The 17,843-nt window shown below is 42.1% G+C and overlaps 1 protein-coding gene across 1 annotated transcript in view; it reads right to left on the bottom strand.

Moving 5' to 3' along the window:
* Positions 1–786: 786 nt before the first annotated feature.
* The window catches only part of snap91a (synaptosome associated protein 91a), a gene marked incomplete at its 3' end in the record, with an annotated part of 37,316 nt that continues 20,259 nt past the window's right edge, over positions 787–17,843 (bottom strand). Inside the window, exons 2-9 of the mRNA XM_080005713.1 lie at positions 12,933–13,075; positions 9,642–9,717; positions 9,136–9,238; positions 5,360–5,453; positions 5,096–5,207; positions 4,886–4,992; positions 4,737–4,778; positions 787–852 (exon numbers count right to left, since the gene is read on the bottom strand). Of these exons, the coding sequence (XP_079861839.1) occupies positions 787–852; positions 4,737–4,778; positions 4,886–4,992; positions 5,096–5,207; positions 5,360–5,453; positions 9,136–9,238; positions 9,642–9,717; positions 12,933–13,075 (743 nt within the window). The remainder of the gene's footprint in view (positions 853–4,736; positions 4,779–4,885; positions 4,993–5,095; positions 5,208–5,359; positions 5,454–9,135; positions 9,239–9,641; positions 9,718–12,932; positions 13,076–17,843) is intronic.

The following is a 17,843-nucleotide window of genomic DNA, read 5'->3' as shown; positions in this document are numbered from 1 at the left end:
AGACAGCAGTCAAAGTGGCATCTTAACTATCACTTTGCTTGTTCCGAGCAGGCGGCATTTAGGGCCAATTCCATTTATCAAAACATCTACAATTAGTCGCTCAGCTCTACATAATCATAGGACCTCCTCGGCTTCAAGCTTTTGTTTTTTCCGGACCACATGGACGGAGCTTTGTAAAAGCCAGGTCAGAAATCGGTGATGACGGTGAAGATGAAGGCTGTTAGTCAAATGATGTAGGTTGTAGGTCAATGACAAAAATAACTGATACTGGTATAAAAGAAAAAGCCACAGCATGAGACCAATGAGCACAGGAACAACAGCCAACTTATTCATTCGCTATGTTATTTTCATAGGACTGCATCTTGAACAACACAGTGGAAGACGATGATGAACAGCCAGATATCAGGTGGATAAAATCGCAGAGTGAAAATCCACAAAACCAAAGGAAACCAAACAGATTAGTCTGTGGTAGTGCAGAATGTACAGAATGCAAAAGAGAAAAAAAAGGCTTTGAAAATCAATATTCAGAAGTCTTTTTTCTGCTGGGGACATACTTACTTATCCTCTCTGAATGTGCACAGAGAACAGAAGAAGGCCACAATAAGCGTTGTCATATGGAGTAACAGCCAAAACAGGGCAGTGTATTCTTTAACATTTATGTCACAGAGAATAAATCTTTCAACGGCCATCATTTTAAGTAATTCCTGTCGTGTGACAGTGACATTTATAAAGCTAGCGATGTGCATGTTAGGTGTCGTCGGGTGACAAAGAGATTAAATGAGCTACTTACGGCTTTTTGCCCTCCAGGGTGTTGAGGTGAGTCTCCAGGGACTCCAGGAGGCTTTCTGGGGCCTGGAGCGTGACACACATTGACACGCACACACACACACACACACACACACACACACACACACACACACACACACACACACACACACACACACACACACACACACACACACACACACACACACACCCTACATTATTAATACGTATTGACTGTGAATTCAGCAGGTAACTGCTGCATGCTGGCAGATGGTGGACACCTGGGAGATCCCTTGAGACATTAAGCATTGACAAGTCAATTTACAGAGAATAGCATACAGCATGTGTACAAAAAAATAGGAACACCACATAGAAGAAGAGTTTAACTATGTAAGTAGCTTAATCACGATTACAAATTCAGCTCTATTGGTGAGTCATTTTAATTTGATTACAAGTCATCAAATATAAAAGAGGACTTAGCACGTTGATATGGGAATTTTCAAAAGAGACATCCGCCCAATAACAGAGATCAAAAGAGGACAAATAGTCAGTGCCCGAAGTGCAGGTGCATTGTCCACAAACACTGCACAAGTATTTCATGTAAGTCAAAGGATCTCCAACAGGGATAGAAGGACTAGTCGTACAAAAGTACTCAGCACCTCTGTGACCCAGTCTCGACAAAAACTACACATTGCGAGCTGCACAAAGCTGAAATTTGTGGAAGGGCTTCCATTCGGAAACAGCTTCAAGACAAACTTATGAACACATACTGGACACCTGAGCAACGAAATAATGTAATTTGGTCTTTTTTTGGATTATTTCTCACATCCGGACGGGTTCGCGCCAAATGATATCTAAAATGGTATCTAAAATGGTATGGGCATGGTCATATAATTGCCAAGGAGTATGAGGCCATTTTGCAAGCCCAAACATTGTTCCCTCATGATGTTCCCATAGTCCAGGATAATGCCCCCAACTACACTGCTAAACAGTCGACATTGACCGAAAACCAGGTTGTGGTGTCACCTGATCTAAACATCACTGAAACTGGGAATTCTGGAGCAAAGAGATTGGAGTACAATTCCACCTCCTCCATCTCTCAAAGGACTGGAGGTGTTTCTTCTTGAAGCATAGTGCGATATCCCACTACCCACAGTTCAGGCAGCATTCCAAGACGTTTCACAGCTGGTAGCCCCACTCCCCGTCCTTGATATTAATATTCTGCATGGTGTTTAATTATTTTGTCAACCCCCTCTACAACACAATACGATGCATTTGTACGGAGGGGGAATTGAGGTGGCAGCTTTCTGAAAAAGACCCGGGTTTGCACTCCAAGCTGACGGAAGAAAACAATTCACAGCATGCTCAAACTGGGGTTAAAGACAGACAGCAAGAAAAAGCGTTGCACACCTGTTGCCAGGCAAACGTACAAAGTTGGATCAAGGCTTAAACTGGACGGCTCAATAAGTCACGTTTTCACTCCCCTCAGCCTCCTTAAATCGCCCCACTTCCTCGCTCCATTTCCTGGCTCTGCTAGCGCAGAAATAATAGCACACCATATTCTTGGCAGTGTAGTCAATGACGTCTAAACACTTTGAGAGGCTCACAAGCCATAAACTTCCGTTCAGTAGTTTTACTTAGAGGGATAGATAGACGATATATCAGAGATGCCAGAATGTCTGACTCCTCCGACAGAAGCAGTGGAAAAGGAGGCACCTCCTCCTGGTCAGACCACAATAAGCAACAGGTTTCCTTTGAGTGTTGTGTATGTATGTATACAGTATATAGATAATTTTAAGTGGTACCGGTACCTTGAGCCTTGTGTAAATAGGTTTCAACAAAAGAAAAAGACATGGGTTCATAGGGAGTGTTTGATAAACTATATTATAAAATATATATAATATAATATAATATAATATAATATATAACACCCTCCTTGTTCTCTGCCTTTTTATTTCATGCCAACAGGAGGGATGAGACCAGAAATTGCCGACTGGATTATTGCTCTTCATGGTTTATTGCTCTCATGTAAATCCAGCAAGGTCAGGAGATTTATAAGATTATGTCCACTCTGTAAATTTAATCTTCTTTCATCACCCCTCTCTCATTGTGTAAAGCCAACACCTCGAATTGTAGGTGGTACTGTGATGATTAGCAGTGTCAGCTCACTAAATCATCGTACGGGGTTATTTGTGTATACACAGGTGTTGACTGCCTAATAACTTTCTGTCATAACACTACCCATCCCCAACCATCTCCTACACAAATCTGGCATTATTTCTCTTTTTTCCCTTAAGCAAAAAAGGTTGGAAAAAGGATTTTACACTTCAAACAATCAGTCCACCATAGTTTAGCTTCATGCCTGTTGGGCTTAACAGTGCCGCACAGCATCCACATGCACTGTTCACTTTCCAGACACACTATGGCCTAATCAATAATCACTTAATTCTGGCCGAAGCTGCCAAATGAACTTCAACATGCTGATGACTGAAAAGCTTATTCTAGTCTGTACCTGTTTCATTTTGCTTTAGAATTGTAGGCAGGAATGTGGTGTTTTCTGCAGAGGCAAACATTATGTGTTCACTGCCTCTTACCGCTATAGAAAATCATGACACTAAAATCCATCAATCTATTAAATGGCGACTGTGCGACTGTTTATTCATGTTCAAAATGCCGCAATGCATACATCTATACAACTGCATTGTTGAGAGGTATTACCAACAGCTTCAGAGTGCAGAGTTTCCACAACATAACAATTTAGGGTCCCCAATTAGTTATTCCGTTCGACCACTCTTTGACCCAGTCTCACTGACAGAACTGCTGCCTCTGGGATTCTGTTGGACCAACATGACATGGGCCTACGACCAATTTTAGGACCTTCGCTTCAGCCGAGGGCAAAACAAAGTTTATTTGAATGTCTTAACCTTATAAAAATGCCTCCAGTGCCGTCATGGAAACTCCACCTGTGTAGCTTTGACATAACAGCCTTCGGATACCGCTGTCGGGCTAAAAACCCTGTTTAGCTCCGAACTCAGCGGTGGAAAACAGCCGCCTACTCAGCAGCAGGGCAGCCGGTCCAGCCCGTTTCTTTCTAGCTGCCTCATTCATCAGCTTCATCCAGAATGTCCACAGTCTCACACACATTTTCACTTACAGCAGTCTTTCACTCATTAACTTTGCAGCGGGCTTCAAGTCAATGCACCTAAAACAGAGTCCCAAAGCTGACCTCCTCTTTTCTTCTACCTGCTCCCCACAAAGCAAGCTCTGTGCACTGCACACTACTCACACTCTCAGCAGTTACTGGGCATTTTCTTTTTTTTTTTTAGCGGTCGACATCCAACAACAATTTCAGGCAATTCGTTGATTCGTCAACAAGCTATGACATCATCACCCAAATCCAAACCCATAATTTTTTTTTTCCAGTAGAATACCAATAAGGACAAAACAAAGAATACCAATTCTAATTGTTAGAGCACCAATTAGAATTTGTATTCTACTGTGCTTAAAGGAAAGTGACATCTCAGCCTGTCCTGGCAAGAGAATTGCAAGCATGACTAAAAAAAAGTCAATACCCGACGGAAAAAATTAACAGTCTACGTCACTGCCCGAGTCGACTAATCATACCCATCCCTAGCTGTTACAGTATGATCAATCTGCATCCCTTTCGGCACAGGACCTGTCAATCACCAGCGGAAAGCGACACGGCTCACTAAAGCTGCATGGAGTGCATTACACAAGCATTTTAATGTGAGAGGTTGAGAAAGCAAACCAAGCTAGGGACTATTACTAAACACCATCGCAGAAGGAATTGGACTGTAATTTCAGTCAAGATCCAAAATCCACGACACAGACACAAAAACACGGCCATGCTCAGTTAGTACATGTAGCTTAGAAAGTACTTCACAAGATCGACAAGGAAGTATAATACCGAACAAAGACAGGAATAAACATTCACACGAGTCAGATCGTACCTGCGTGAGCTCTGGTATGTCATTTTTGTCGATCCCCACTTGCTGTAAAGAGAGAAGTGGCGTCTTAGAACTTAGGGGGCGAGTGGCAAAGTAATTGAGATGTGACTTGCTGATTGTTTCAGTCTCGGGGGTTTGCGCGGCGAGCTTACCTCGGCGATTTTGAAGAACTCAGAGACCCGGGTCATCCGTGTCAGGAACCTCTTGTATATCTCCAAGCCGTCTTTGCACTGACTTCTCTTCATTTGGAAAAATTTCTCTGGGGGTGGGGGGAGACACAAGGTTGACCTCGGGGTGTCATTAAAATAATAAGGGTCACAAAACTGTCATAGGATTAATTTCATTTCGTAAAATTCAGACACCTAGCAGGTTGATGATGCCGTCGTTGTAGCAGGCGTAGAGCTTGATCAGATCTTTGAAGAGCAGGAGGAAGCAGGCATTTATTACTCCATTGTTCAGATCCTTCTGGTGGACCTACGCATGGGAAATTGTGCAGACGATTATGGACGGAGAACGGGTTTCACACCGAATTGGAATGGTTTCCCAAAACGGTTACCCTCTCGCGTCGCTCAATATAATGAGTCGTCAAATTGGAAGAATGTTCCCTCGGGCCGTCGTTCACTCACATCAAACTCCAGCAGTGCGTCGATCTGGCTCTGTAAGGTTGGCATTCCTTTCAAAAGCTTCTCCACTGTCATGGTCCTCATCACTCCGTCCGCTCTGAGACAAGAGAGGAAAAGGGAGAGACGGATTGTACAGTGCCATTGTAACCATTTCAACTCGAGAGAGAGTGAGAGAGAGAGAGAGAGAGAGAGAGAGAGAGAGAGAGAGAGAGAGAGAGACCCCGACGACTGAGTCCCTCTCGATAGCACTCTTAAGGGCCCCATGATGGGGCCCTTAAGATGGACGCCCCGTTGCCTGCTGCGTTCCTTTCAAGTCGACGTGCAACAACAACAAATAGATACTGGAGAAACGGAGGGGGGACGGTGCCGGTCCCACGTTCTGTCCAACAGTGGTTCTCGAGATCTCTTCTTCTCCCCAGGAAGATATTCCTGTGTCGCCAACAGATTCGGCCCTCGTCTGCCCCCCTGGTGGACGTACTTTTAAATCCTCCGGGCGCACGCAAAGTACGCAGACAAGTATGTGGACAATGGGGCACACGTTGCAGCCGCTTCTCTACGCCTACGCGTCGTTAACGTCAAGCATATTGAGGGCTTAAATGGGAGTGGCCGTGATCTCGTAAAATGGGCTGCATCTCATACAGCGTTTTTCCAATTTTGCGACAACTCAAAGCAGTTTACAGTACATGCTCACATTCACCCACACGTTTATACATTGATTGCAGCGGCAACCGCGCAAGGCGCACACCAGCTCATTGAGAGCAATTAAGGCAAAGCTTCTCAATTATTTTCTGTTACGCCTCCCCCTAAGAAGAAGTAAACATTTTGCGCCCCCCAACTCTCCGCCGCGACTGTAAATAGTATAATTTGTCTATAAAATTGTTATAAGTACACCTCTGCATAACATTGTATCCTTATTAACATTAAAGAAAACAAAAAAAGAAAAAAGAAAGAAATATAGATGAACTTACAACAAAGAATAACTTTATTAACATTATTTTTTAGTCTGTAACAGAAAAGACTTAAAGTGCATCAATTTGCCTGAAATAAAAAAATAAAAAAAAGGATTTCAATCCTTATTCAAACTGTAAACATTTTTTGACCATTTGATACTAAAAAATTTAATTAAATATAATCAATAAATAATAATAAATTCAAATTGAACAGCAACATTAACTCAGGAGCACAATATATGAAACACTTTGAACCAATTGATACTGAAAAATACAATTAGCTATAATCAATAAATAATAATAAATTCAAATTGATCAGCAAAATTAACTCAGGAGCACAATATATAAAACACTTTGACCCATAAAACAAAAATGAATAAAACAATTTGTGCTGATTTTTTTTAAATCAAAATGAGGAAGTCAGGATTAATGGCTACAATGAGCACGTTTTGCAGTGCACAGCTTTTCGAAGCGGGGTTTGAAGCATGATACTGCAACTCTCAGCTCCTGCTCAATGTTTAGCTGGGACCTGTACTTGGTCTTCAATGCAGCAACATCAGAGAAGACAGTCTCACAAAGATAAGATGTTGCAAAAGGAAGAAGAATGCCCATGGCCCTCTGCCCTAACAGTGGATACAGCCTCTCTACACTCAGGCAGAATTCGCTCAGCGTCTGCGATGTGAACCTCAGTCTTAATGTGGAGTCAGACGTCATATCAATGAACTGGTCCTCCTCTGCAGAGCTGAAACCAGTTGGAGCTGGTGCATTGAAAGGATCTCTCACCCGGTCATATTGGGAACTGTTTTAAGGGAAGTACTTTTTAAAGAATCCCATCAGTGATGAAATATGCTCCTTAATATATGGAATCACTGAGGTGGCATCATAGTCAGTAGTGTCAACAAATTCATGCAAGTTCTCGAATGAATCAGTATTTCCTTCATCAAGTCGCCTGTCCCACATTGCAAGCTTTCGAGTGAAAGAGCTGATCTTGTCTGTGACCTGAGGGAGGTGTTTATCTTTCCCTTGAAGCTGAAGATTTTGGCCATTTAGCTTTCCAAATATGTCACTCAGGTAGGCCAGTTTTGCCAGGAAGTTCTCATCACTAAATTTTTCTGCGAGGTCATACTTGTGCTCCTGCTCCAAAAACATTCTTATCTGCTCTCTGAGCTCAAAAACTCAAGACAAGACTTTTCCTCGTGACAGCCACCTTGCTTCACCGTGAAACAGCACAGCTTGATGTTCAGCTCCCATCTCCTCACAGATGGCAGAGAAGACTTGTTTTTAGTGGTCTGGTCTTTATAAAATTGACTACACCTACAATGTCAGTCATAACCTAACTTAATTCAGAGGAAAGGTGCCTTGATGCCAGTGCTTCTCTGTGTATAACACAGTGTGTCCACTCAGCCTTAGGTGAAGCCTTCTCGATGAGTGCCCCAAGTCCTTTTCTCATCCCTGCCATGGTCTGTGCACCATCACTGCAAACACCAATGCAGTTCTCCCACTTTAGCCCGTTCTCAGTCAGGAAGCAGTCCAGCATTTTGAATAGCTCTTCAGCGTGTGTGGCTCTATCTCTGACATATTCACAAAAAAGTAGATCCTCACACAGGGAGTTTGTCATGTCAAAACGTACATAAGCAATAAACAAACAGTCTTTGTTGCTGTCAGTTGCTTCATCGAACTGTAAGGCAAAACGTTTGTCTTTGAGTTTATCTACCAGCTGTTCTTTAAGATTGTTAGCAATGTAATTTATACGTCTGGCGACAGTGTCATTGGACAGAGGGATAGTTTTTATTTTTGCAGCACTTGCGTCATCCAGCATGACAGAGACCATGTCTAATGCTGCAGGCAGTATCAGCTCCTCTGCTATGGAGTGGGGTTTTTTGCACTGAGCAATTTGGTACGCCACCTTATATGATGCTAACAGTGCTCGCTGGTTTACAGAAGTAGCATTCACAAAGCGGGACAATTGTTGGCAATATTCGGCACGTTTTTGCTGAAAAAACTCAAGCGGTCAGTGTGATTGGGGTGTAATGTCTTTAAGTGAGGCCTTAATTTATTAAGCTTCATGCTGTCCGCTGCCAACATTTTTAGACAGTAAACATACCGGTCTTTCCTCGTCTCGCACCGTAGTCACAGTGAAGCCAAGCGCTACATAAGCTTCGTCATATTTCCTCGTCTTAGCTTTCGGGAGACTTACGTTTGTCTCATTATCTCCGTCTCTCTCCGCCTTTCTTTTCATCCCCGTTAAATATTTTTCCGCGGTGTCTCTTAAGGGTTTGTTATCTGCACTTCATATCTCCTGCTCTGTGCTGTGTGGTCTTGTTCGGTGCAAAAAAAACATACTCCCTGCGGCAAAAAAATGCATGTTCCCCGGGGTCACAGTGTCCCCCCTGGCATCGCTCCGAGCCCCCCCAAGGGGGCACGCCCCACTATTTGAGAAACACTGAATTAAGGGGTTCAATGTCTTGCTCAAGGACACCCCGATGTGCTGCCACGAGGAGCCGGGGATTGCTCAGGAAGTGAAATATAGGCCCAAACAAACCGCGTGGGAGGTGACACTCCAGCCTAAAAACAAAAGCATCCACCTCCTGTTTTGGTGTTCTACTCTGCTTCTAGGAAAGCGAAATCTCTGCCTTTCATGCTAAGAGTTGGCCGCGTGTCCGCCGGTTAAATGGAGGTGTCCACGGGTAAGCACGACTGACAGCGCGCCGCTGACGGATGGACTGTCAGCTGACCGTTTGGGATGTCATAAGGATTTGACAAAGTCATATCTAAAGGAGGAGAGGCAGAATCATCAATCAAACGATGAAGTACTGAAGAAGAACATACCCCTTCTTGACTCTGCCAAAGTCGAAAGCCATCTGTCTGTAGGCGAAGGCCTTTTCGTTGAGGTATCGACCGTAGCGTCGAATAAACGTAGACATGTCGTAGCCTGAGAAGGACAAGAAGTAACGATGAATGATATGATAATGGACCTACCAAAAAATTCACCGACGCCTTAAGTTCTTTTCTTAACGGGTCGGCAAACAGTTGCACAGTTGAAGAAATGTTAGAAGCAACAGAGGGAAATAAATATGACAGGTTAGGAGGACGGGGAGGGATATAGCAGAAGAACAAAGAGATGAAGACGTACCAAGAAACAAAAGGGGTGAGAAAAGACTGAAATACCCAGCCGAAGATTCGGGGATATCTCTATGGGGGCGGAGGATGAGCCTGAGTTGTTAGCGTTAGCATTAGCATTAGCGTGAGCATGAGCATTGGCATTAGCGCGCAAATTGGCCCGTTCAGACAGGAGACGCCCTGAAAGGAACTCAGTTGAGCTGTTTTCGTCTTACCGTGGGAGCCGGTTTTGTCCAGGAAATTGCTGAGGTTGAAGAGGGAGTTTCGGGAGGCCAGGAACTGGAGGAACCTCTGTCATGGAGAAGACACGCGAGGTTCAGTTCACGGTAAAAACCCAATACCTGCGCTTATCCCAGAATCCCGAATGCCTTATCTGCTCCAAATGGCTCTACTGAATTCTTTTGTTGATGTTTTCTTTTTAAGTGTTTTTTTTTTATTACCATACAGTGAAACAATTGTGGTTCGGTCACACCGCCGGCAACGGGGCGCTGCAAAGCGTCAGGCTGCAATGCATTTCAAATGGAGCTCGGCTTCATCCAGCTGCAAGGGGGCGGAGTGACGGCCGGCGACGAGCTGACAGCTCCAGGGCGACAAGGTCAGTTGAGCAGGTTTCAACTTCATGCAAATGAGCAGCGTCCGGCGCCGGGCGACAGCCAATAGGAGGGAAGATACACTCTCAATGGCGCTGAGCCTTGGAACATGGACGCCTGAAACCACTGCGTAATTCCTATTATTTTAAGCTGCCGAATGTCGCTTTTGTGACTGGGTTAGGTACTGAGTGGGACAGATGATGAAAGTAAGCACTGAAAACTATGTTGACCATTATTTTGACTGTGCTGACAACCGGAACAATTTGGTAGTGAATGTTGAAAACCGGTACATTTTTGTGTTTTATAGATATTCCTCAGGACTCAGAACACACAGCCCGACACCGGGACAATCCCGGACAACCGGGATGATCCCGGACGTCTGGTCGGCGAATTTTTAGCTTAAGTGCCTCCAGAGCCTCAGTGGGTGAGTGGGCGGGGCCTGAACACCCGTCAGGTCCCCGGAAACAGAGAGGGGAACATAACAGCGGCAAATGCACTGAAGTATTATCCACCAGGAACCAGGGAAAGACATTGTTATCCTCGAGACTTTCAGAATAAAGACCCGGACACAAAACAAAACAAAGGCCTCACGCTGGCATGCGGTGAACGCGCTCTCAGCAGCGAACAGACCCGCTCGCTCGCTCGCTCTCCCTCTCTCTCGTTTCCTTTTCAGCCTCCTTCAATAACTGTGGGTTCAGAAGGCCAGTGTCCAATTATCCGGGAGAGGACGAGAGAGGAGAGGCAGAGGAGTGCTTTTTTATTTATTTAAAATTGTATTTAATTTTTAATTTGACTTTTTTTTTTTTTTTTTTTTTTTTAATCATATTTTATTTTATTATTTTTATTCTTGTTTTTTTTCTGGCTTTTTTGAAGCTTTTTATTTTTTAATTCTAATGGTCTGTACTGAAGTGCACCAAACATCCACAGAAGAAATCCTTTGTATATGTAAATGTACTGTAGCATCCTATTCAGGTTAAAAGCCTTGTTGATATTTAAAATTAAAGAATCGACCTGACAATGGGAGGAGATAATACAAACCGCTTCTTCTTTGGTTTAGTTTTTGTAGGGGATTTTCTATAAATAAGGGAATGTGAGGGACACCTATAAATCGACATGAATTTGCAACTTGGGTTTAGAAATATTTTGACTTTAAAAGATTATTATTCCCCTAAAAACGATTGGATACTACTGAATACTAATTAAATATCTGATGATAAAAATTTGGATTTTTAAGGTTTTAATTTATAAACCGACACCATATCATGTATACAGGAACTTTTCATATTAAGAACACTAGGGATTGTCTGAAATATCAAAGCACAAAATATTCAAGATAAACATGTGAGGTATTTTACACAGTAAACATTCAAAAAGAAATCCATTACCAAGGGAAAGAAAGACAGACCACTTATAAAATGGCCACTAGGGCCCTTGAGACAATTCAAAACCATTGCTATCTTAATGAATTATCTTTCAATATTTTCAAATTAATACAAAATATTATATAAATATCAAAAATATAGAATGGTGTGTCTTCCTTGGAAACCATTTTTCACAATTACATTTTACTTTTTGGAAAAACTGGAATCAGTAGTTTATGGATGTCATGGATCCTGTGATAGCGCTGCAGTTTAGTGACAGACAGATATAGTCGCATTTGGACTTTAACTAAAGGAATATAAGACATAAACTCTTAACCATACAATGTTACAGGTGTTATGCAATAACTATTGACCTTTATTATGTTTGAAAAAGTTACAAGTATTACCAGAAGACAATTGGATTAAACAAAGTGTACATTAAGGAAACATTATAAATTGATACGCTTCTGAGAAACACTGACACGCACCAGAGTGCGAAGTTCTACAAAATAAAAACCCAATAACATCACTGTCAATTTTTATTGACATTCCAGAGATATCAATGTAAACAAACTTTGTGAATTATAATTATTATTATTATTATTTTTTTAATATACCCTTATCGGTCCCACAACGGGAAATTTAGCAATTTTTCTGCTTGTGGACTTTGACTTCTTAACTGAATGTTTTTGTGCTGTGCTTATGGGTTCACATCTGTTCTGAGTCAGTGAGCGTAACACATGTGGCGTATCGCATTGTTCGTGTATTATCCCTAATGGATATAAATTGCCCACTCTCACACACTGTGTGAGAGAATATACCATAAGTCATTCTGTGCAACTACAAAGGTTAATTCCATTATCTCACCAGTTCGACTCTGCAGCTGGGTATTATCACCAGCACACTGGGGCTGTCTGTTCCCCAAGCACGACCTTCACTTCTGGTCCCTCGTACATCTTTCTTTGTTTTGTTTCCTGCCGCCGTCACTGAATCTCTCCCGGCTGTCTCTTTTCTATTCTCTGACAGTGAATAATTACCTCCCTTTCCCTCATTATCTTGTTAATGTAGAGTACTGTCACCTGTCCACAATCTGCTTTCCATGGCCCCTTCATCTTTCTACACTAGCCTATTTCAGAAAGTGTGTACGTGGATGTGTGTGTACGTGTGGTGACGACGTAGATCAATTTTACATGTAGTGGAGAGCGCATGTGCTCGGTGGGTCGCTGCGATGATCTAACTGCCGTCGGGGTGATAAGTGGGTCAGGTGCACACAAGCAACAAGCCGAAGCCTTTCGGAGGGCAAGACAAATCAGACAACTTCTGCTGCTGATTTGCCATTGACAAGTCAATTACTGTAATGCGAGGTTCAAGAGCGCCTATTGTGCATCACAAGCAGTATGCACAGTGAAGTGTGCTATTGTGAGTTGCGTTAGCAGTATGCAGGCCTATGCCTATGCTATGCTTCTGCGTACATTGTATATAAGGGGTTGCCTGCTTGTTCCTGTCCTACATGTGTGTATAATCATATTTGTCACAGCTATTTTTTACAGCTCACCTCATTGCCATGCACCATGAGGTGGTGTGTGGTTATCAGGGCTTTGAAGACCACCACCCAGCTGGCATTGCCCACTCTCTCCATCAGTGTGTCAGCCATCTGGGGCACGTTGACGTTGGTCTCTTGGGTGGCCTGCATCAGGTCTGAGAAAGAAATATTACAAAATATTAACATCACGTAAGTTTGGTGTGCTTGAGACCTTTCATCAGTTACATGCCAGTAGGGAAAGCTCCCGTAACATTAAGGAAGATGCCTGGTTTGGGGATGTCTGAAAGGGGAGTTTTTTTTTCTTGAGCTCACATCCTTCCTTGTCTGTTTGCATTATGTAGGTTACCATCTCATAATTTTTAACACAACTTCCACAATTTCCAGCATCTTCTGATCCTACGAGATGAATCCATTCCAGTGTAGATTGGTTACAAAATACCCTGTCACCATTGAAATGTTGCGGCAGTCTTACTAAGTGCGTCAGGTTGCAGCGACGGTGCCTGATCTGACTCACTACGGCTTTCCATTCGTAAAGATTTAACAGCCACTCCAAAAAAGCTGGTGGGATTAAAGAAAGAGTGGAATATTCCAATGCAGAAGGAGTGAGAGAGAGGGAGAAGAGGAAAGGGTGGGAAAGTCTAAAAGAGAGAGCATGGAGGACGGCTGACAGACAGTGAGAGAGAGGTGAGAGACAGCGATTTGTCAGGGTTTATAATAATAATATTGACAGCTTTTTTTATATAGCACAGAGTTTACAAGGCAACAGAGAAATAAAAAGAGTGTTCAGATCTTGAAATTAACATTAACAAACAGAAATTAAATTCATTCATTAAATTGTAAAAGTGCATAAAGAGACAAAAAAATGAAAAAGTAGATATAATATGATAATAATAAATAGAAATAAAAGGAAAAAATATAAATAAATAAAAAAGTAAAAAATAAAAATGATAAATAACGTCACATAAAAGCAGATCTATAAAAATGGGTTTTGAGACAGTGACTTCAAAGAAGTCACTGACTCTGCTAGCCCAATCTCCTCAGGCAGGTCGTTCCAAAGTCCAGGGGCCCCGACAGAGAAGGTGCGGTCACCTTTAGTTTTAAGTTGAGACTTTGGAACAGCCAGGAGGGCCCCGCCTGAGGATCTGAGGCTGCGCACTCGCTCATGCGGGGTCGACATATCTGTTACGTAGCTTGGAGTCAGACCCAGACGTGCTTTAAAAGCGACACAATTTTTAATTTGATTCTGAACCGAACAGGGAGCCATTGGAGATAAGCCAGGATTGGGGTGATGTGATGTCGTCTTTTGCAACTAGTTGGAGGCGAGAGAGTGACTTTTGGTTGATGCCAGAAAGGAGTGAGCTACAGTTGTCTAGTTATGAGAAAATTAGGGCGTGGATTACTTTTTCCACGTCACTGTGTGATAGTATTGGTTTGACTCTTAAAATGGTTCTCAGTTGAAAGAAGCAGGACAGGACTATTTTTTTAATTTGTTGTTCGGGTTTGGGTGAGAGTCACCTAAGTACTCTCAAGTTTCTGGCAACAGACTTAATATTTATGGACTCAGTGGCAAGGCCACTCTCAATATGACTGGTAGAATTTGGCTTTTGGTTTCACTGAATTTGGTTTGATTTTGAATTATTGAGTTGAAGAAAATTCTGTGCCATCTAACGCTTGATATCATTGAGACAGTCTGCCAACAGCAGCGAGGGTGTTTGGGTCACCAGGTCTCAGAAGAAGGTATATCTGTGTGTCGTCTGCGTAGCAATGAAAAGAGACATTGTGTCTCGATAATTGGGCCAAGAGGCAGCACATAGATTGGAAATAAAATTGGAACCAAAATGGAATCTTGCGGTACGCCACTGAACATTTGCGCTGTAGAGGATGAGTCGTTACCTATGGAGACTGCAAAGGTTCTTTCAAAAAGGTAGTAATAAAACCAGGCAAGTGCAGTGTCCCTGATGCCAACTCAGATGTTAAGACAGTCAATTAAACAAACGTGATCTACAGTGTCAAAGGCTGCACTTAGATCTAAAATAATTAAGATTGCACTATCCCCCCTATCGGCTGCTTGAAGGATATTGTCGGTTACTTTGAGGAGGGCAGTTTCTGTGCTATGTAAAACTCTAAAACCTGACTGGGATTTCTCAAAGATGTTATGACACATAAAGGCCAAAAGCTGGGTTGATACAACCTTCTCTAAAACCGTTGAATGAAATGGAAGCTTAAAAAATGGGCCTAAAATTGTTAAGAACAGAGGTATCAAGGTCTGGTTTCCTTAAAAGAGGATGGACCATAGCATGTTTAAAAGCAGAAGGAAAAAATGCCTTTTTCCAGCAAGCTATTTATAATAGATAATAAACTGGGTCCAATTGTGTCAGTCACCTCTTTAAGAAATGTGGTGGGGTTAATATCAAGGCTGCACGTGGTTGATTTCATGTGGGATAGAGTTTCATGTAAAAACTGGCATGTAAAGCTTGGTCAGGGGCCGTAATTTCCTGTCTTATATTCTCAGCTTCTTTTTGCAAAAAGTTTAAAAACTCCTCACACATCTCTGATGACGCCTGAGTAAGATGGCCGGGGGGGTGGTGATGACGGAGTCTATTACCTCAAATAGAATTCTGGGGTTTGAATGGTTTGCAACAATCAGGTTAGAGAGGAAAGCTGCTCTTGCTTCTTCACCTACCCTTTGATAATTGCCCATAGCGTCTTTCCAGATCTCATAAAATACATTTGAACCTCTCTTTTTCCATTTCCCTTCCTTTCTCCTACAGTCTCTCTTTAGGTCCTGGGTGGATTCATTTAGCCAGGGCTGCGATCTTTTATTTGACTTTTTGTCCTTGTATGGGGCGACAGAGTCCAGGACAATCAGACACGTGTCATTGAAATGGTAGATGAGCTCCTCTGTGTTAAAATCTGGATGAAAGGCAGTTAAAGGCGAAGCAGCAGCAATGAAAAGCTCAGAAAATGTACTCGCTGACATAGAGTTAAAAACACGGCGGCAGACAGGATTGTTGTGAGGGATAAAAAAAATTGGGATAAGACCACACTGAATAAAACCTCTTGGTGATCGGACATACAGACAGCCTTTAACTCAATGTTTTCAGCGCTGAGACCACTGTACAGTAAAGTCAAGGGTGTGGCCCTTAAAATGAGTAGGTTCTCGTACTCATTGAGTGAAGTTAAAAGCCACACTTTTATTACTGATTTTATGGATGTTATTGACTCATCCATAAAATCAGTAATGAAAGTGTGGCTGGGGAGGCAGACATGTATGTCAAAATCTCCTAAAATCTGAATTTTGTCATCATTCAACATAAAATTATATAACAACTCAGCAATTTCTTGGTTAAAAACATTATTAATCTCGGCGGTTTATAAATTATTAAAATAATCACAATCAGTTCTTGGAATGAAGCATAAAACCAAGATGTTAAAATGATGTAAAACTGCTCTGTGAAATGGGAGTGCTTTTAAAATCCCGAGAGCCTGGGTTGGTGGAGAAACGTAAAATCGGGGACTGCAGTCTCCCTGATTTAACAGGGTCTCTGTGATGATAAAAAGATCCAAATTATTAAAAGTTATAAAATCATGACATGAAAAGGATTTGTTATTTAGAGAGCTGATGTTTAAAAGACCAACGTTTACAGGTTTACAGAGAGTAGCAGCAAAGGGTAATCGTTTAGGAACTGAAATTATATTGTTATGATTAGCCTTCAGGGGGTGTGATAATGAGCGTGCTAGTTCCTTAACTTATTGTTGAAGTTATGTGGAGCCTTTGGTAATGTTTCTTCTGCCACATTACAGAAATTTATTTTGACTGATTTTGATTTTGTTAATGGCAGCACACTAATTCGAATACTGATGGTTTATTGATCTGCTCTTGTCGTGAATACACAGGCCTTCCTAAAATACTTAGAACAAGATGATCATAGTTTCTATTTTTTCTCCCCTTATAACTCCAGCCGGCACAAAAGAACGTTCATTATTTGAGTCAAGACATTTATTTATTTTTCTCCTCAGGGGTCGCACCCTGGCATGGCCTTTCTTGGCTGTTGTGGTAGTTGTTTTCGGATCGTGGAATGAGGCAATGCTTGCCCAGCCATTAGATGAGAGAACGTTTTTCATTGCCTTTCAAACAAGCTTTTGGGTTAGCTTGATTACAAGGGTTAGCTTGATTACGTTTAAATGTGGATGAGGGAGATTGGTTTATGTTAGCTGTGTCGTTGCAATCTTATGGAGATGAATTACGTCTTGTTGCATACTTTGCTCGGAAACTTGGTTCCGGGGTTATTGGGTTTATTACATTCTGTAGCCTTTATCTTGCTACGAAGCAAACTGGCTAATTTCTCTTTGGCAACACCTCTCCATCATCAACATGGGCAACTTTCACTTTGCTTCTCTTCTTCCCTCTTAAGGAGATTCACATGATTGCTTGACAGCGATAACCATTGTGGCTTTGCCCCACCCAGATCTTGCGACTGAAGTTCTTGAAAAGTTAAACTACGATGATTTAAACTCATGAGTACAACAACATGGAGGGTTTTCGTTTGGTTTGTCTGTTAGTCATCTCTTTTTTTAGTTGAAAACAGTGTTTATTGTGTCTATAACAGTGTCTATTTTTGTACAACCGGTTGTGTTTGTTTCTATCTGTTGTGAACTGTCTTTTATTTGATTTGATTGGATAAATATGTACAGGCAAGTGTGATACAGTGCAGTGTAGCTGATTGATGAGACATACAGAACATCTGTTTAATGTTTTGATGTCATGAGCCCCCCATTTTGAGCTCCTATTTGTGTTGTTTACATTAATGTACATTTACCCAGCCAATGCAGCCAACAAAGCCGCCGTACCAATATTGCTCGTCTAATAATGATGGTTGTCTCCTCCACAGATGAGGGCACAGGATTCCTCACTAACCTTGT

The sequence above is a fragment of the Zeus faber genome (genome assembly GCF_960531495.2).
Source record: "Zeus faber genome assembly, chromosome: 8".
In the NCBI taxonomy this organism is placed as follows: domain Eukaryota; kingdom Metazoa; phylum Chordata; class Actinopteri; order Zeiformes; family Zeidae; genus Zeus; species Zeus faber.
This window is presented reverse-complemented; position numbering and strand designations above follow the sequence as displayed.